General features: G+C 41.8%; 2 protein-coding genes across 3 annotated transcripts in view; both read left to right on the top strand.

Annotated features, from left to right (window-relative positions):
- LOC134462123 (sodium- and chloride-dependent GABA transporter 2-like) overlaps positions 1-21,178 on the top strand; it is a 325,830-nt gene that overhangs the window by 81,092 nt on the left and 223,560 nt on the right. The window lies entirely within an intron of this gene.
- The window catches only part of dgkaa (diacylglycerol kinase, alpha a), a 29,242-nt gene that overhangs the window by 1,980 nt on the left and 6,084 nt on the right, over positions 1-21,178 (top strand). Inside the window, exons 3-18 of one of the 2 annotated variants that reach the window (XM_063214998.1) lie at positions 343-417; positions 534-583; positions 808-882; positions 2,548-2,664; positions 3,362-3,479; positions 3,873-3,961; positions 4,469-4,579; positions 5,215-5,313; positions 5,955-6,023; positions 6,832-6,905; positions 10,087-10,161; positions 10,616-10,701; positions 11,994-12,083; positions 15,670-15,830; positions 20,411-20,475; positions 20,709-20,799. In XM_063214998.1, the coding sequence (XP_063071068.1) occupies positions 343-417; positions 534-583; positions 808-882; positions 2,548-2,664; positions 3,362-3,479; positions 3,873-3,961; positions 4,469-4,579; positions 5,215-5,313; positions 5,955-6,023; positions 6,832-6,905; positions 10,087-10,161; positions 10,616-10,701; positions 11,994-12,083; positions 15,670-15,830; positions 20,411-20,475; positions 20,709-20,799 (1,445 nt within the window). Of the gene's footprint in view, positions 1-342; positions 418-533; positions 584-807; positions 883-2,547; positions 2,686-3,361; positions 3,480-3,872; positions 3,962-4,468; positions 4,580-5,214; positions 5,314-5,954; positions 6,024-6,831; positions 6,906-10,086; positions 10,162-10,615; positions 10,702-11,993; positions 12,084-15,669; positions 15,831-20,410; positions 20,476-20,708; positions 20,800-21,178 lie in introns of both variants that reach the window. The other variant, XM_063214997.1, reaches the window with a different exon arrangement.

Raw genomic sequence — 21,178 nt, 5'->3', positions numbered from 1 at the left:
ACAACAACAACAAGTGGCACATCGATCGAAAGTCTGTTGAAAAGCATAAGCAGCTTCTGGCCTCCTTCCTCAGAATTAGTTTCTGTTCCTTCTCTGGTCTCTGTAGACATGGCAGCATTTTTGTTTCATTTGTGTGAGGTCGCTTACTGCTAAAAAGAAGCATTGCTTAATCCACTCTACGAATATGCAGAATAGCACTGCTATGGATAGGATGTCCATTCGTACTGGATATTGGTGCTGTGTATGACTGTTTGAAATGGGTTTGCCAGTTCAGTGGCGTACCCATATTGTATATATATATTGTACATATTCTGGATAATAAATGTGCTTTGCCTCTTTCAGAAGGTGTATGTCTCAAGGCAATGTCTTGCTACTTCTCTGTCCTGGAGGAAGGCAAGCCAAAAGAAAAGCTGGAATGTAAGTCTGGACTTTGTCATAATTTCATTGGCATGAAGTTGTGCAAGCCCTCATTTTTTTATCAGCAACGGTAATGCTAAAACACATAATTTCGTATCTCTGTTTCTTCTCTGCAGTTACCTTTAAAATGTATGACAAAGATGGAAATGGCTACCTGGATAAAGCTGTAAGTAACACCCCAGTTTCTTATCAATTCTTGTTCAATGTTGATGTTCCTTTACCCTTTGAACTATTGACTAGTCTACTTAATTGGATGACTCTGATTGACCAAGGAGGTCACCTGAGTTAAGTCGAGTTGACTTTGTTATGGTGCATTTACCAAAAGATATGCAAATCTTATCTGATGTTTGACGGGCTGATTTGAAACACCTGTGCTGTGCATTCTTCCAGGAAGTGGACTCCATTATAACGCAGATGATGCGCGCCGCAGATTACCTCGGCTGGGATGTCACCGAGCTCAGACCGGTAATGCACTCCTCACTGTGCTATGTTTAATACCAGGACCGCTCACAGGTTTAACTGGACCCAGGGTCAAAATCACCTGAAAATACCTCCCCCTTATAATACACACAATGTAACAGGGACCCAATTCTGGGCCCCTCGCCATCCTTGGGCCTGGGGCAGTTGACCCATTTGTTCCCCCTGACGGCAGGCCTGTTTAATACATTTTGGGGAACATGCTTCTCTCAAAAAAGGAATTAATTTGTTTTTGGAGTCTTCTCTTGGGTTTTATTGACCCAAATAACTAAAGTCATTCCGTCGACTCAATGAAAGCCCTAAAAACCATTATGTGGTGCTCAAAGCAGTCGTGGTGTTTGAAGTAGGAAGTAAACCAATTGCCCCAGCATGAGGCATGAGCAGTTCCAACCAATCATCACAATGCCTCACATATAAAACATAATGTAAGACACTCTCCTCTGTCTCACATTTGAGACTATGTTTTAAAAGGACTTGATACTGGCTATAATATTTACACAAACCTATTATTAAGCCCATTATTTTTGCTGTCATTTTTACTTTCTAATAAAACTTCTTAAATAGAGCATATCAAAGCCACCAACATAAGTATAAGCATTTACACAAGAGCATTTGTCTTGATTTCGTAACGTGCCAAAGGACTTGGAAACTTCTGAATCCCCATTGTCTTCAGCATATTTTTAAAGGGCAATGTGGCCATATGATTGAATGAGATCATTCATACGGGAAATGCAGTATGACTACTTGGGAGAACGCAGAGTTCAGAACACATTTTTTCAGTGTAAGTGAGCAGTTTCTCACAAGCATGGCTGTAACTAGGCTATAATTGAAAAACAAAGGAGGCCGCTGTGTGAATGAAGCATTACCTTTTATTACGCAGATATGTTTTGGCGAAAAACTCCTGTGTAATAAGTTGCTAGATTCTACCCTCATAATCTTTTGTAACTGTATTGGCCACAGGTTCGTTTCTCACAGGCATGGTTGTTTCTGTAATTGGTCATGGGTTCGTTTCTCACAGGCATCAATGACTCTGATTGGCCATAGGTTTGTTTTTCACAGGAAGGGTTGGTTGTCTCTGTGTCATTGGCCATAGGTTCAATTCAACACAGGCATGATCGTCTCTGTAGTAAATGATAAATGTCTGCAACACTGTTAATGCTCCCAGTTGTTTTAATGGCACACTGCCATTAAAACAACAGGGAGCATTAACAGTGTTGCATTTTGTGACATTTATAATTTACTTCAGTTTGTTTTATTTAGTCCAGCACCTGTGCCAATGATGTTGCGCGCATTCTCTGCTTTCATGGTTGTCTCTGTGCCATTGGCCATAGGTTCATCATTTCTCATAAGTGAAAAGAGAAGTCCGCGACACTGCTTGTCTATTGTGTATTTAATCGAGCAACGTTTCGACCTTCAGGTCTTCATCAGGCAAAGGGCTTGACTTTGCCTGATGAAGACCTGAAGGTCGAAACGTTGCTCGATTAAATACACAATAGACAAGCAGTGTCGCGGACTTCTCTTTTCACTTGGATTTACTCTCATTGTCCTGCACCTGGCCCATCGGGTGGGATGTGCACACGTCTACTCCTCTGAACTTGATCATCATTTCTCATAGCCATGGTGGGCTGTGTGTCTGTGTGATTGACTGTATAGGTTCTGGAGGACACCATGACGGCCATCGACGCAGACAGCAGTGGCACGGTGACCCAGCAGGAGTGGATCCTGGGCGGCATGAACAACATCCCTCTGCTGGTGCTGCTGGGCCTCAAGGCAAGTGCGCTAGACCTCAAGGCAAGTTCACCGTACCGTAGCATCACAACTGGGAACCGTCCCATTGTCACCGTCCTATTCGCACAGCTTACAGCGCAAGCGCATGCAACAAAATTGCATTTATGCCTTACCCGTGTGATCGGGCTGCAAAACAGGTATCCTAACGGCACAGTGTGTGTGTGTGTGTGTGTGTGTGTGTGTGTGTGTGTGTGTGTGTGTGTGTGTGTGTGTGTGTGTGTGTGTGTGTGTGTGTGTGTGTGTGTGTGTGTGTGTGTGTGTGTGTGTGGTGGGGCTACCACGTCCACGGTACATCCGTCATGGTGGGGGGCGGGAGAGAGAGCACTGTTTATGTACTCCACCCACCCACCTGGTAGCTTCAGGAATAACCCCACCAACCCTCAGGCTACAAAACTCCCTAAATGCTTCCCCATGACTGCCCTTAGCGGCCCTCGCAAAGTGACTCATAACACCGTGTTCACTTACACACCAGAGGGAGAGAGAGAAAAAAAAACAGTCCTGAAATGAAATCCAGAAACACCCTGGCTCAGCAATTCCTGAGGACACTGCCATTGTCAGCTCTTCTCTCCAACAAAGGCCACATAAGCCCCGCCATAAACCTGACACCCCACCCTGGCCCCGTGAAAAAAAAAAAACTTTGATGTGCCCCCCCTTGTGTTTGTGTTTGGCCCTTGGACAGATGGCGGAGCAGGACTGCCAGCACACGTGGAGGATGAAGAACTTCAAAAAGCCGGCGTACTGCTGCGTGTGCGAGGGGATGCTGATGGGACTACGCAAACAGGGCCTCTGCTGCAATGGTGAGTTCCCACCAGCAGGGGGCCCTAGTGAACGCCTCACTTTACTTACCGATATGATGTTACATCACGACATTGTGTAAACAACATACTGTAGGTCATTTATTTATTTATGTAAAGCATGAACAGCACCAGGGAGTGATGGTGGAGGAACCATATGGCGGAAGAGCAAAAACCATCTGTTGGCCTCCCAAAGACTGAGATGTCCCATTTTTTGTTTAGGGAAAGTGTGCAACGCTGTGGTTATGAAATGTTATGAAATATGTTATGATATAATGAACAGGATTGTTTTGCTTACATTCAATTCAGTGTCTATAGACTGCAAGACTGCAAGAGTGGTGTTGATGGGGTGTAATTCATACATGAAAATATTTTTCTCCTTTTTTGTGCCTTAAGTTTGCAAGTACACAGTCCATAGTCGTTGTGCCAACAAGAGCATCGCTCCCTGCGTGCGCAGCTATGTCAAGACCAAGGCCGAAACTGGGGTAAGGGCACAGGATAGAGATGATGATGAAGATGATGAAGAGAGACTGAAAACAAAGGAGTCGTTGTGGTTTTTTGCTGACCCTTTGACTTTGTTTGTGTGTGCTGACTCTATCTGGCAGTCTTCTCTCTGCTTTCTTGGCTGCCAGCCTCACACTTTTTTGTTTTTACATCTTTCACTTTGTCTTTTTTGGGTGTTAATGTGCACGCCTGTCTGCCTGTCTCTTTATGTGGTTGACAGTTGTGTTGGCCAGGCAGGCTGTCTGCCTGTCTGTTGATCTCCTTGTCTCTGTGCCAGATCATTCGTCTCTTTGTTTGGCTGTCTGTGTGTCTGTCTATCTATCTGTCTGTCTCCTCTTCTGTGTCTTTGACTCTGTCTCTTTGTTTAGTTGTCCATGTGTCTGCCAGGCTGTCTGTCTGTCTTTCTGTCTGCCAGGCTGTCTGTCTGTTCTGCCTGTTTATTGTCCGTGCTCATCAGATTCTGCCTGGTTACTGTCTGTGTTCATCAGATTCCTGCGCATGATTGGATCAGGACAGAGAGTGACTCCAGTAAATGTGACCACTGCCAGAAGAAGATCAAGACCCTGACAGGGAAACGCTGTGCATGGTGCCACCACATGGTAAAGGCTCCATTTCAGACTCAGATTCTGTTATGATAACATACAGTTATTTTTATTTTTTTGAGGGGGCTTTTCGCCCCCATCCTTTACAGGACAGTGAAGGACAGACAGGAAATGAGTGGGGAGAGAGATGCAGGGAGGGATCTGCAAATGACCCGGACCGGAATCAAACCTGGTCCGCCGCCGTAGCAACCCAGTGCCCAACCGTTAGGCCACGGCAGGGCACAGTTTAATATTATTAGTGATAAAATCATGGGCTTGGCCAGGGCTTAAATGGCCAAGGCACCGTACTGTTACAGTGTCGGGTACGCCGTGGGCCCGGGTGCGATTCTGGCCCGAGGTCACTTCTGTCATCTCTTCACCGTCACTATCATATAAAGGCATATGTTGTATGTGTGGGGGTTTATGGTTTTATATAATATAATTTATACACAGTGACATAAAATATTCTTTACTGCCTTGCCATCTAGTTTCAATCACTAGGCAGCTCCATTTTGGCAATAAAAGTCTTAATGGCTTGAGGTCAAATACTGCATGTCAAATTGCTGTGTTCTGTGATAATGCTTTAGTTTATTCTACTTATGGATCTTGTGTTGACAGAATGGGTTTATTTATTCGTCCGTTTGAATTTACAGAGACATGATGACTGTGTGAGTCAGGGTCCTTCAGAGTGTGACTGTGGACCACTGAGAGACCATATCTTGCCCCCCTGGTGCATCAGTCCTCTTCTCAAGGTAAAAAAAAGTACATTACCCATGGTGCACCAGTCCTCTTCTCAAGGTAGCAATACATGATGGAGCAATAGCCCACTTCTCAACTACCTTTGGTACATCTGTTTATTTATCAGTGTAAATGTATCAATTCACATCAGGTTGTTTTACAATTTAAATTCAGTGCATTACCAATTGCGAATTGCACCACTGGATTGTTGTAATAGTCACTGAAAAAACTTTACTACCATATCACTACACCTCTATAACAGTGCATAGAGTCTTTAGTAGTACATTACGACTTGGTCATTGGCATTCTGGTAAGAGCTACTTTATAACAGGGCCTGTGTCTTAAGAGGTTAGTAAACATGCATAAGAGTAAATGTGTGTTTGTATGTTTTCTCTAATACTAGGGCATTGCATGTTATTACATGTACTGTATACATACATTGCTGAGATGGTACCATGATCTATCAGACTCTGTCTGTGTGTGTGCGTGTGTGCCTACGCGTGCATGTGTGTGTGCGTGTGTGCCTACGCGTGCATGTGTGTGTGCGTGTGTGCCTGCGCGTGCATGTGTGTGTGTGTGCGTGCGTGCGTGCATGTGTGTGTGTGTGTGCGTGCGTGCGTGCGTGCGTGCGTGCGTGCGTGCCTGTGTGTTATAGGAGGATGATGGCGTTGCATGTGGTGATGGCAGACTGATGAACTTGACATCAGAAGGAACCCACTTACACGTAAGATTATCTACTCACTTCTACGCATTTTTCTCACTGATAAAGCTTGTTTTTTTTTCCCACACGGACAGTACAACTTTCCTACACTGTCTGCATACACCAAAAGCTCTATCATTCTTTAAGTATATAGAGATATGCCATTGTAATAGGTTGCTATGGGCACCTAACATGACCAGGTTCCGGTCTGCCTAAAGTGGTGTGTCATAATACTCCTAGCATTGATTAGAACAGTCCTTAGGTCTGCTTAGGTCTGCCTAAAGGGGGATTTCCCCCCTCCCCCTTGCAATAATAGAACCCGGAAACAATGGGCCAATGGAACCTCTCTCTCTCTCTACTCTCTCTGGCTCTATCCTACCAGGAAGACTGCCAGGCTTGGCACTGGAACACCTGGATCAGCAGAGAACCCTCTTAATGTGCATTACACCCACTCCGTACTTACAGTGTCTGCTGACTGATGAGATTGCCAGACCTGCTATTAGTTAATAGGGATAGAAGCAGCTCAATCAAATGATTATTCTTCTTTTTTTAGAGTGTTGCTGTCCAAATTATGGATTAACTGGAAAGCAGAGAAAAGCTGCACTATGCTTTAACGCTGAGGAAGGCAGAACACAGAAACATGTTTGTAATGAGTTGTAATGACTTGTGCATATAGTACATAGTGCTGCTTCTTGGCTGTTTCTCAGACTTCCTGTTAAGGCATGAGAGTAGATCATTGATTACTCGAGTGTTTAGTTGGGAGTCCATTGAGGTAAATATCCAAGCGTCAGGTATCATAATGTCCTGTCTGTCTGTGTTCTCTTCTTCTCAGATCACTCCCCCGCCAGAGACCCACCCCCTCCTGGTCTTTGTCAACCCTAAAAGCGGCGGGAAACAAGGAGAGAGGTGAACTGCTGACTGAAATCCTATAACGTTATTTTATGATGCTGTATCAAGGGCAGCCGTGGGTTAATGGCTAGGGAGGGAGTTTGTTCAAAGGTTCAAATATCATACCACCCATGGCTGACGTGCCCTTGAGCAAGGCACCTAACCCCAGGTTTCTCCAGGGACTGTATACCAATACCCTACTGAGTATGGTATTGTACTGTACTGTAAGTTGCTTTGGAGAAATGTGGAAATGTAAAATGTAATGTGCAGGGTAGAGGAAATCTGAAGCATGCAAGGTTGCAATTTTTATATTTTTTATTTGGCTACAATGCCTATGTGTTTCATACCTTATGGCCTCCCTCAGGGTGTATCAAGAGTAGGCCACTTGTTTGCCACTTTTAAAACAATTAAGCAAGTCACATGACACAAATCACGTGATTAGCAAATCACACAACTAAAACAAGATGATGAGGGAACCATAAGTAAATAAATTACAGTCCATTTGATAAGAACCGGAGGTTACACAACATACATTAAGCTACACAAGTAATGCACTTATTATCAAAACTTTCTATTTCTTTTCATCAACAATTAATATGACAAGAGCTGCGTTTTTTTGTTGTAAAATCACATAAATACACATAAAAAATCCATCACATCTCTTTGAGGAAAGGGGAGGAGTCCAGTTCAAGGTTAAGTCCAGGGTATGTTATCACCTTTAGGGTGTATACCCAGCATTCCCACAAGCTTGAGAGCCCCTAACCACCGATGTGCACCAAGGAAAAAAGATGAACATCCTGAAACATTCCTGCTTGTAACATGTAGTGTATCGATAGCTACGTAGTAGGAGTATGTGGAAAAGCCTGTTTCTTTTGACTGGGAAAGCTGATCCCTTGTGGTGAAGCCCTACAGTACTGTTGAATAAAAAACAAACATGACCTTTGGTACGAAAAGAAGAAAGAAATCTTCATGTTGTGGCTACATTGTTGTTTGCTGGTGAGGGCCCATAAAGATAGAGACAGCTTCACCTTCATGAAACAGAAATGGGCGTTGGACGCTATTTACATTTAACCCCTTGTCACAGCATGCAAAGTTCACTAAAATCAATACTTTTAAGGTGTGATAAGATAACAAAAGACAAAGTCAAATCAGAGATATGTGTTACACCTTTTTTTTACATAAACAAAAGTTTACACAAATGCTATGCATATTTCACCATGCTTTATAATCTGTCCATTTAAAGTAGTACTGTAAAATGAACTTTTGCTTTTCACAGTTTCACTATGAGAAAAATTGTAAATAAAGCAATTTAGAACCATTCTATGACAAGATACATTTATATCTATTTTCACTACATGTAAATGCAAGAATGTTTATCACTCCTTCACAGCTCGAAGCATTATTCCTAACTAATACTAGTAAATTAAGATGTTGTCTTGTGAATGGAGTAATGTAAAGTCAGAAAGTCTGGAGCTCGCACTCAAAAAAGACTTGAAAAGATATGCCCGAATAAAGTGGGTTTTTAATGATCTCACAATATGCCGTGCTATATTTACAAAAGTGCAAACGTTTCGGGTGATCCCATCCTCAGTGCACAAAAACCAGAACAAACATTCACATAGGTTTAAAAAGGAAGTGACATCAGAAGCCAGGGGGCAATCAGTTACGAATAGCCAATCAGGACACGTAGTCAATGATGGATGATTGAGTTGCTGTATGGAGAGATGACAGTGATTAACAATTATTTAAAAAAACAGTAGATCATGTGCTCAATCACAATCAAATTACAACAAGCCTTAATTTCAGTACAACAAGCCTCAATTTCTGAATAAGAACAAAATACTCTGTGCTTCTGAAGTGGCAACCCGGTACAACCAGTGCAGGACAAGAAATAAATTAAAAAAAAGTAAACTGAAAATAAATAAGAAAGAACAGAAAAAGACATCCGTTTGGCACCAGATTTCCCCCCCTTTTCAAGCCTCAATTGCTCTTTGCCCATATGTCTCTCTTGGCACCGTAGACCCTCCCTGAACTGCATAGGGCTCCGTTTTGCTGACACATACATAAATAAAGGAAAAGAAGCGTTGCAAGAACAAATGGAACATCACTGCATGTCACAACTGCGAATGTGCATTTCAAAACCTTGTCCTACGTTGCAAAAGACTTCTGTACTTTTGATTATGACTGTGTACATATGACATAGTGTACTCAAGTTGGTTTATTGTCAATTTCTTTACATGCACTGGTGTAGTAGTGTAGTAGCCAGCAGCATGACTGCTTCTGGGCATAGACAGCCCTCTGCAGACTGCATGTGGTGTGTGGTTCCCCTAGTGCAGTTGGGACACATTACCCATACATGAACATGCAGATATTATAAATAGAAAGTATAATCTGTTGGCAAAGTTTGCACACCCACTGACAACATTTCCGGTTGTCAGGTCAGCCACAATTAATGTTAGCCATCATTAAGAATGCACCTAATTAAGACTATACCTAACCTGTTGGCCTATTCACTGATTAAATCGTTACCAGTATGTAAGGTTACATGTTAACTGAGCACATTGTTTAGCCATATTTTGTTTCTCATGCTTAAGTGTATCTGTTAACACCTTTGTGCAGTGCCTATGTTATAACCTTACAGTCACCAGAATTGTAATGGCTATGTTTTAATATTTTACTTATGGTTCTGGGTAATGTCACAGCATGTCATAGCAAAAGTAATGTTGTTATGGTGTAGTTGAGTATTTTCAGCAAATAGTGAATAGGCCGGCGACCCCATAAGAGGCTACGCTTGTCCTGCTATTATAGATAACATAATACAATAGTTTCATCATTAGCTCCTAACAGTTTCATCTCCTACTATGTATATTTAACTTTCAATTGTAGTTCCAAGTTGTACTTCTTCTCAAAAAAGTTTTAGAAATACCAAGGCACTCATCTTCTTTGTAATTAAAATGCCTTTATTTTGTTGGGCATAGCATGATTGAAATACTTCGGTCGAAGTATTTTAATCATGCTATGCCCAACAAAATAAAGGCATTTTAATTACAAAGAAGATGAGTGCCTTGGTATTTCTAAAACTTTTTTGAAATCAACCAAGCCTGTCACCAAAGAGCACCATCTTAAAAAAAACTAGACAGTTCCAGGAAGCACTCCAACTGGACTTCATTCTTTTACTCCTTCTCATTGTTCTAATTAGGGTGATGAGGAAGTTTCAGTACCTCCTGAACCCCCGACAAGTCTTCAATCTCAACAACGGAGGCCCTAGTTCTGGGTGAGGCCTGCCTGCACAGATACACAGTGTTACACTCATATCCAGGATTAAGCATAATCCAAAAACAGTCGGATTATATCATGTTTGGATGTTCCTATTTTGTGACAAACGGCACAAAAAGGAAAACAAACACAGTTTTTTTTTCTCCATATGTTGATTACAGCAGAGAAATAGGATCAAATACAGCTCACAGACTCTCACAGATTTTACAAACAGCACATTTAAGTACACATGGAAACCATCACTTTTTTTCCAATTGACTTCACAAACAGACCACACAGACTGATTCAACATATGGAAACAATCATTCCATATTTTCCCCATTATGTACTGGAAATTACTTGCGTTTTTCTTCAGCATCAACAATTGTCTTCTCTTAGTGAAAGTGGTTTCAATACGCCTGCATCACATAATATTCATTCCATTCATTGTTTTGTCACATCTGCATTGACAGGCTTCACTTCTTCAAAAACCTTGAGCAGTATCGTGTGTTGGTGTGTGGAGGTGATGGAACAGTGGGCTGGATTCTAGATGCTATTGGTAAGTACATTAAGTCGGGCATTTTCACACCTAATCCGCTTTAACTGAACCAAACTCAATCCCTTTTAAGTGGAAAGAAAAGTGAACTGAAAGCAAAAGGACTCAGTTCTGTTTTTGTTCATATTTTGAGTGTATTACAAAAAGAACTGGCTGCTCTTTCTGTCCTGTTAGGCTTTTATGATGTGTCAGTCCTCTTTTTGATCATACCCGGTCTTCTAGAGCTCTCCGTAGGTGATTCACCTAGTCATAAGTGTAACTTGTCATGACTCATAAGCGAACCGTACTGAGACCATGTCAATAAAGGTCTCACTACGGTTCACTTTCGAGGGGTCTAGGTACACTTTGGAGCATTCACATATGCACAGAAAATGCTGAGTCACAGGTTCGCTTAAATGACTGAAACTGATCAGGTGGGAAAACCCTAACTAAGTGCCACTATCATAAATATGAGATGTACCTGAAGGCCAAGGTGCTCTTAACCTAATATTTGGGTTGTAATAGCAGAATAGATAATCCTGCTATGACAGTTTATAATGGTATTTGCACTGACCCACCTACTAAAGGAAAAAAAATACCTTAGGCCTACAATTTGTTGATTGTAAAGACACATATTGACTTACAACTTTCACCCAACCAAAAATACAGTACAAGGATGTTTAGTGGAAGTATAACCTAATAACCCTAGATGAACTCCACTAGCAACAGGAAATGAAGAGTTCAGATGCAAACCCCCCTAAGTGCCTTTTCAGAAATTAATCTTAATTCATTTTTATTTAATACTAAGCTATCAAAATTGCATGTTTTTTATTTTATTTATGTAATATAACTATTTATATGTATGTATTATCAAGTACATGAATGTAAACCAAACCAACAACCGGGTTCTCTAAAAATGTAGAAGAGCAGGTCTTTAGAAATGGAGTTAGGGGGTTTTGCATCTGAACTCTTCAAATGTTTTTGCTTTGGCAAACTGATGTAGTACTATATAGGAGATCATCCAGAAGGCCACAAAATCCGTCCTTCAAACACAATGGCTTGGCAGACTTGTGGAAGTATAGCATGTAGTGTAATCTGTGTAATATGTGTCTTTGTGTAATCGGTCTTTACTGTGCCAAGGTGCTTGTAGCACATAAAATACAAAGTTATGGGACTGTGTGTGTGTGTGTGTGTGTGTGTGTGTGTGTGTGTGTGTGTGTGTGTGTGTGCGTGTGCGTGTGCGTGTGCGTGTGTGTGTGTGTGTGTGTGTGTGTGTGTGCGTGTGTGTGTGCGTGCGTGCGTGCGTGTTGTGGCAGACAAGACAGAGCTGCCAGTGTGCCCCCCAGTGGCCGTACTGCCTCTTGGCACTGGGAACGACCTCGCCCGCTGCCTGCGCTGGGGAGGGGGTAAGCCACTCTACACCTCTCTCTCACACACACCCTGTCTAGTCAAGTCAAGTCAAGTCAAGTGGACTTTGTTGTCAAAACTATAGTATGTAGCTAGCCTGGTCCTGACCATCCCATAATACTACCATTTCATTTCGTATTTATGGTCTGGCATTTGTTTGCTCTGAAGCGATTGTAGAAAGCAGGAAGTTTGCACTCAGTTATAGTTTGAAATTATTGGACACCTCTCACCCAATCGCTGGCAGTTACTCAACAACAACATAGCGCAGACCAATGGCTCTGGCGCAGATGTGTACGTCATTGTCACGAGCGTTCTCCCCCTTTCGTCCCCACGTGGGGGGCGTATTCGATTATTGGCTGTTTTCTGGGGGGGGGCGTTGCAATCAAAATTCTACTGCTGCAAGCACTCCACAGAGAAGCACGGCCAGACTACAGTAGTGGAGCCAATCCTTTGGCGGAAGTACGTAGGATGGCTCGCGAGGCTAGTATGTAGCAGGGTTAGCACAGAAGTTTGAAATTGCATTTGACCAGTCTCCGTTGTGCAGTTAAACTAAACATACTGTACATATAAGACATTGGCAAAAATCATCTACACACACACACACACACACACACACACACACACACAGTCTACATGCAATCGTTCACACTCACACACTTCATGTCTTTGGCATGCATGTACTGTAGACTGTTCTGGAGGGGGTGAGGCCATACACGCTTCTTCTATTAAGACATGGCTCCTGTTAAGAATATACTGTTGCCAGAAAAATGGCAATGTCCAACTCGTAATGTATTATTAAACAATCTCTGAAATGCAGAGGTGTCCAAAGTAAAAGTAAAAGTAAATTCATGGTGCTGGTACAACACTAGCACATGATATTACATAGTTGTTACGCCATTTACTCCATTGTACCTTAAGTGGTAGCTAGGCTGTGTTGTTGTGTTGTTGTTGTGGGCTGTGGCGAAGAAGGCCCATCAGCGTCTCTACTTCTTGCGCAAACTAAAGAAGGCAAGTGCTACACCCTCCATCATGACAACATTCTACAGAGGAACGATAGAGAGCGTCGTGTCCAGCTGCATCACAGTGTGGGGAGGAAGCTGCACGGAGAAAAACAGGAAGACACTCCAGCGTGTTGTGAACACAGCGAAGAAGATCATTGGAGTACCACTCCCCTCCCTGCAGGACATTTACACCGCACGCCTCACCCGAAAAGCACTGATGATCATCAAAGACACAAGCCACCCTGCACACAAACTGTTCAGCCTCCTGCCCTCTGGAAAGAGGTACAGGCGCCTCCGTTCCCGTACCACCAGGCTTGCAAGCAGCACGATGCATCAAGCAATCAAGATACTGAACACTCAACCCACTCTCCCTTCACTGTCAGCCTCTAGCCAGCCAGGCCACTGACAACGCTCCCCCCCCTCATCCCCACCACCATATCTGCGACTGAACATTCCACCTGCACTACTACATCTGTGACTGAACTTTCAACCTGCACTAACTCAAAACATACACATGCACACACACACACACACACACACACACACACACACACACACACACACACACACACACACCACACACACACACACACACACACACACACACACACACACACACACACACACACACACACACACACACACACAAGCACACTGCACTTTCTGCACTAAACCCAAACATACACACACTGACACACAACTCATACTCACACACATACACACACACACACACACACACACACATACACAGGTACACACACACAGACGCACACCGCACTTTCTACCTGCACTAAACACACACACACACACACACACACACACACACACACACACACACACACACACACACACACACACACACACACACAAAACACATACAAACACACACACACACACACATACTGCTGCTGGTGTATTTAATAAAAACCTTTTTTAATTATTTATTTTCTTCAAATGCTACTATTACTATGTCAGAACGCTATAAAGAAAAAAGCTTTTAGAAAAAGAACAACAAAATACCTCCTCTTAATGTATGTTCTCTACAAGTCTTCTGTTGTCCAGTCTTGCACTTTAAATGTCTGTATGAGCAATGTCTACGTCCATACTGTCTATGTCCATGTATGAGTACTGTCTATGTCTACACTGTCTATGTCCTTACCTAGATTAGTCTATGTCTGCATGGGAGAGCAAGAAACGCAATTTCAAATTCTTTGTATGACCAGTGCATGTAAAGAAATTGACAATAAACTTGACTTGACTTGACTTGACTTGTTACCGAAAAGCAAACCTAACAGCGACCCTCCACAAATATGATCCAGCCAGTGCAGAGTAACCTGATCGTGAGGCAAGTACAAAGGTCTACTGGTTACTTTGATAAATGGATAAAAGTACTTTTACTTGTACTTTTGACTCCTCTGCACTACTGTACATTAATTAAGTAATTTAACAACTATTACAGTATTCCAAAGGCCAGCATGCAGGATTATGAGGCTACGGATATCATACATAGGCCTACCTTTCTATCTCTGACAACACAGACACGAAGTAGTAGCTGGCAGAGATGATTTTCTATCATACTTCTCTGCCGTGTGTTTAATGTTGCAAAGCCAAGTGTAAAATCCAAGTGATGAAGTGTCAAACAAAAGATATTTCGAGGCTTTACGATTGTGGTGGCTGCCATCTTTATTTACATTCCTACTTTGCCGTGAGAGACAGAGTATAAACTGGGCTTTACACGCACTGTGGCTCATGTGCCTCACATCTCTCACATCTCTGTTGACGATTAGGTGAATGGTTATCAGTATTGAATAATCACTGATGACAACAAGTAGTTATGGATTATCCCCAAGATGTGCTCCTTCGAAACGTTCAAACAATTTTTAGTTTTGCATCAATTACAGTACAAAGATATGTGTAACTCTCCACAGCTAAACATTGCTGACATGAATCTATAGGATGCTGCTGAATTACAAATGTATGTAGTACAGGTTGTTGATAAGTCAGCAGATTTGAGCAGCATTTTTAACCATATTAGCCTGAACTGTCATGGGATTCTGAAAGTAATACATTAAAGAGTTTCCTAGTCCCTCCTAAGCCTGTGGCACGTGTTTACAAAAAAAAAGAATTAGCAGCACTCTGAAGTGTTTGATTAAACAGGGAGTAACTACCTGATATTTCTTATCCACCTGTAATTACTGTATATTTCAGCTGTGTCTTGAACCTCTGTCTTGATTTATGGTAGGAATTAACATATACATGTACAGTGATTACATTCAGTAATAAATATTTAGGTTAAGCTCACATGCACAAGTTTGTCTACCGAGGGGACAGGGTTTGGAGGACGGTAGTACAGGTCGGTGGAGGGAACTATTTTCAATTTTACGTCTGCATGTCAGAATGGCGTATACTAATTGCTGACTGTAGACTTAGTTGTTTTGATATTTCATATACAACTTTCAAAATCCCAGAATCCAAAAGCATATGAAGCATGTGGCAAGAAAAGTCCTGCTGACTACAGCTTTGATGCAATATCCCCCACCCCACCCCCCTCTCTCTCTCTCTGTCTCTCTCTCTGTAACTAAAGGCTACGATGGCTCGGACCTGCGTGAGATCATCAAGGGGATAGAGGGAGGTGTTGAGGTTCCTCTCGATCGCTGGAGTGTGGAGGTGGTTCCTGATAACCCTCAAGAGGAGGGAGACCCTGTGCCCTATGAGATCATCAACAACTACTTCTCCATCGGTGTGGTGAGTTCCAGTTCTCCTCAGAGAGAGTTACTTCTCTATCAGTGTGGTGAGTTTAGGACGTCATGCTCTTACTCACCACACACAGCTCAGAGATAAGGTTTTTCTTTAGTGCATATACCACACATACATTATCATCAATTACTGCACCACTGGGATGGTGTGATGATGAAGTGCACTCAGGAAGTGGATTCATACTTGTATGTCTACCACTGGGGTGGTGGGGACAGTGTGGCCTAGTGGTTTTCAAAGTAGAGGTAGGGGACCCCTGGGGGCTTGGGGGATGCAGCAAGTTGGATGAAAAAGTATAATAAAACAAAATAAATAATTGAATAATTATCATGCACCAAAATAAACAAAAAATGAGCTAAACAATATCCCCATTAGTTAAGACCTGCATTATAATAATCTATTGCATCTCTGAACATTACTACTCTTATTGTTGCTTTATACAGTATATCCCAATGGGGCACTGACACACAAACATAGACTATGGTTGTGAAAGGGGTTGCACCTTGATGAAGGACGTTCAGTCCGAAACGTTGTGCGAATAAATATTTTGGGAGCATTCTACAGTGTTGCGGACCTTTACTTTCTTTTCTGTGAAAGGGGTTGCACAGAAAAAATAGTGTGCCAAGACCAGGGCTGCACAATTAATGGAAAATAATCGTTATCGTGATAAAATCTTGAAATCGTCGTGATTTCAGTCGTGATTTAATCGTGGCAATAGTGACCTACCTTTGGGGGCGTCCTTGAAGCCAGAACATACTGTCAGGCTGGTGTTTCTGGCCAGAAATCTGTCCACCTAAGGTTCATGCTATTGCCATTTACATAATTATTACAATTCATTTAATTTTGCTCATCCCGTATATAATCCATTCTTGGTTATATTTCATCTTGGTATAATTTTCAAAAAAATCTGCAAAAAAAAATCAATAATCGTGATTAATAATCGTGATTGCGATTTTGACCAAAATAATCATGATTATGATTTTTTTCCCCTTATCGTGCAGCCCTAGCCAAGACCCATGTATGGGGGGCCTTGGCTGGAATCTACGGAGGGGCTTGCAGGCCCGTCACTAGGTTTGAGAGACAGGGGGGACTTAGCCCCAGAGGAAGAAAATGCGCGCGCATAGCGCGCGCCGAAAAATTTTCAGCTCACCTGCTAAGGTTTTGTCTATGAATTAATTATTTTAAGAGCAAAGATATCCCGCACACTGTCCATTCCACCAACAAACTTCAATACATTGTTTTGGTCATCCGACCTTCTTCATGTTGTATTAAAATTTGTTGGTGGAATGGACAGTATGCAGGATTTCTTTACACTTGAATGACAACCCCACTGGGATAATATCCTACACACCTGCCCACCTACAGTGGTGTGCAAAAGCGTCTTCTTGAACAACTATTTTAAGAGCACCATACCGACTTTTAAACACTAGTTACAGTGATTTTTTTTTAAATTCACATTTTAATGAACATTCCTTATATGTAAGCTAAACAAAACATTTCAAAATGTTTCAACTGATGAATATTATGTACGGAAGTTGAAATGATTAGATAAAAATGCCGAGAGCATAATTTACACAAGGACTAGGAACTTTAAGGAGTTACTAACTGCGCATCTCCAGGAGAAGCAGTAGTCAGGAAGCGATTCATTCAAACAGGTTCCTTACTTGGAGAAGTATGCATCCCCGGCAAATATTTGGTCATTTTTACTCCATTAGTAGCTATTTTAATCAGTTCATGTGTGTTTTCAAACTGCTAAGACAAATATTAAAGCTCAACTATAATTTCAAGACAATGTCAAATTGATTTATTACAAGGGAATTGTGAGTAAAAAATGGTACTTTGGGTCTGAACATTTCATCCGTGTAAGTAATTACACTTTTCCTGAGGTGTTTTTAGTCACAAAACACAATCCTCTACCTGTTTCCCCCCCTCATAACACATTGCTGTGCACCCTGCTTTTATTGCTGTGCAGTGGGATATAAGTGGCATTAAAGAATAAATAAGCAACCATGAACTTGTATTCAGATTAACTTGATGGTTCGTATTCAGTGCTTTACTGCATTTGTTTTTGGAAAAATGTAAAAAAAAAAAAATTATTATTTTTATTTTTTTTTGCAAAATCGTTTCAGGGGGGGCTAATAGTAATGTAGGGGGGGCTAAAGCCCCCCTAAAATAGGCCTAACGACGGCCCTGGGGGCTTGTCATGGTAAAGTTTCCTCAGCTTCCCTCTGTACCAGGGAAGTCTATTGTAGCAGGACTGTGGAGTAGCAGCAGTGATCTAAAGGGGCCGACACTGTTCGCTGTGTCAGAGAGAGAGTAGAGAGAGAGAGAGGTTCCATTGGCCCATTGTTTCCAGGCTCTATTATTGCAAGGGGGAGGGGGGGGGATCCCCCTTTAGGCAGACCTAGGCAAACCTAAGGACTGTTCTATTCAATGCTAGGAGTATTATGACACGCCCCTTTAGGCAGACCGGAACCTGGTCATGTTAGGTGCCCATAGCAACCTATTATGTTGGCATATCTCTATATACTTAAAGAATCTCTGGATGTGTCCTTCCCAATGATAGACCTCCTTGGTCCTTCCAAACATGACAGCTCCACTGAGCCGTTGCCATGCCTCTGACCAGGGTCAGGAGACGCTTCTAAAATTAGAATGACTTAAAATAATAAATCAAGTGTGCTCTATGTAAAATTGTGGGCACAGTAGGTGTGCTGCCCATTGCCAAATGTGATATTTTTATGAATATTTACCAAATAATAATTTTCCCACTCATAATGAATAAATAGAATTTGACAGTGATGGCAAGTATTTTTGAAAAATGGTAACATTTGTGAATGGGCTGCTTGAATTCTGGAAATAGACTATTAAAATGTAATATTTTTAGTAGTTTATTTCCAGAGTTCATGCTATTCATACATTAAATGGGAGATCTTCTCCATTATTCACCATTTTGAATTTCCATAAGACATTTCTAGCTGAAAAACGTACAGTACTTTGGTCACACTAAATATTAGTTCATTATTATTTAGTAAATATTCATGAAAATATCACCTTTGGCACTAGACAGCACAGTTTGTTTCAACGAGCAGCATAGTTGCAATGCCTACTCTGGCCACAATTCTACAGTGCACTTTAAGACTTGATTTATTTTTAAAGTCGTTTCAATTGAAATTTCTTTTGTTTCAGCCATGTAGAAGTGTTATCCTTTACCTGAAACAAACGAAAAACTTGACTATGATTTGATTTTACATGAATTGCCAGTATGGATTTACCAGTAAAGTGTTCAGATGACATCAAATGCAGCATATCTGTCACACTGTCTAATATAATTCTTTCACAGTACAATTACTTATTTCAGAGGTTTCCGATATCCTGGTCTTTTTACAGTAACGGTTTTCATAACTGCATTTGATTGCATGGTTACGTAAGGCATCTTTCCACCACAGGAACTCTGGGGGACTGTGAAGTGTCTGTAGCGCCTGTCTGTGAGAGACGAGTGTGTCACTGCTGCACTCCGCTCCTTTCATCCTCTGCATCTCCCCCTCAGTCTGGAAATCTACTGCTGCAACCCACACACATCCTAATAGCTCTGCAGTTTAAAGGAACAGTCCAACCCCTTCTTTGATTTTCACATATTTGCAATATTTCCTAGTATTACACATGAATGTGCGTATCATTTTCTTCTCAGTGTTTTCAGTACCTAGATTGACATTATTATCATAGCTAATCGCGCAACACTGGATTTAAATGGTACCATTAGCATCAAGCCTCAATGGGTTATTATCACAAAGGGTGAAGTCATGAGTTTAATTTCCCTAAAAAACTGCTGACATTCATCTAAATGCCCACAAGAGCATGAATGAAGAATGTATTTACTGGCAATATAACTATACTGTACTGTACTGTACTGTACAGTACTATAATGTAGATACAGTATGCAAGTGGGACTTAGTTTTGCTTTCACTTCGTTCTAACTCAGACTAATTATGCATACAGTCAAAGGTGTCGCCTGGCCCTAAGTGAGGATGTGCGCCCATCACATAATTTTCTGTTTATGTGATAACTTTTGAACTGGAGGAATGATTTTGACCAAATCATGTGTGCTAATAGTCTATAAATTGCCTGGTTATCACCAGACTATATCACAAGTGAGATATGATACACAGTAGTCTGGGGACCACCTGCGCAATTTCTCTGCGCAATTTTGGGGAAAGCAGCACAGGATTGCCCAGGCTACTCTGTAATTAAAAGGTACATGAACTGCTTTAACTTTTAGAAGCCGACACTTTCAAGATGTACAACTTTCAAGATGCCCGCAGAGGCATCAGATTTGGCACCTGGGGATTCGAGTTCCACCTGCTTTGCGTCTGAGCTCAAAGGGGCCCTGAAGAGACAAGAGAGTGTAGTAGTTGAACTACAAAAAAAGAGTGAGACATCCTAAATTGAACCAAGAGTTCATGCCATGGAAGTGGGTCTGTGGACTAAAAAGGTTCCATGCACATGCCTGCTGACTCTTTATAAACAAGTTCTGTAGCATGCATGATGGCTAATGCAGTATTCCTTTGTTTTAGGATGCGTCCATTGCACACCGCTTTCACACTCTGAGGGAGAAGAACCCACAGAAGTTCAATAGCAGGTAGGATTGCACTTTTCTAGATTGAAGATTGAAGATTGAGTGTAGGAGTTTTCAAGTGAGACTGAAACACCTACGGCACATCAAGTTGATTAGAAGTAGCATGAATCAAATCATCCAAAGTGTTGTGAAGGACACTTTGGAATAAACCATTTGAATGATACTACACACCGCAGCAATAACTGCTACAGCTGGATGTTTAAAGGAATTGTTTATTGTCTTTTTTTCTCTTTAAGGACGAAAAACAAGCTGTACTATTTCGAACTCTCTGCATCTGAAACCATCTCTGCCTCCTGCAAGAAACTTTCAGAATGTATCTCTATTGAGGTAAGCCTTGAACATTTAGAAACTGTTATGACATTTTCCAGTTGCCTCTGTATGAAAAGCGTAAATGACTGGTGTCATTTATATGTTAATTACTATATTCCCAAAGTGTCCCTCCAGCCCACTCATGTACATGATCCCTTAGCACTGTGTCTGACTAAATGGAAGGCAGTGCACAGCATTTACTGTTAGATAACCTGCCCACTGTATCCTGCTGCAGCATCTGCTAAATGCAGTGTAGTGTAATGTAAATGCTAAAAGGACTGCCATTTGCATAACGCTGTCTCACGCTTGGCAGAGGACAGACGGTACCTTAAAGAGGCTTAACTACTTAATTGCCTCACTTTCACCCACTTGCTCATGCACAAAAGGTGAGACGCTG

This window comes from Engraulis encrasicolus, chromosome 14 (genome assembly GCF_034702125.1).
Source record: "Engraulis encrasicolus isolate BLACKSEA-1 chromosome 14, IST_EnEncr_1.0, whole genome shotgun sequence".
Lineage (NCBI taxonomy): Eukaryota > Metazoa > Chordata > Actinopteri > Clupeiformes > Engraulidae > Engraulis > Engraulis encrasicolus.
Note: the sequence above shows the minus strand (reverse complement) of the source record. Positions and strands in the feature narration are given on the sequence as shown.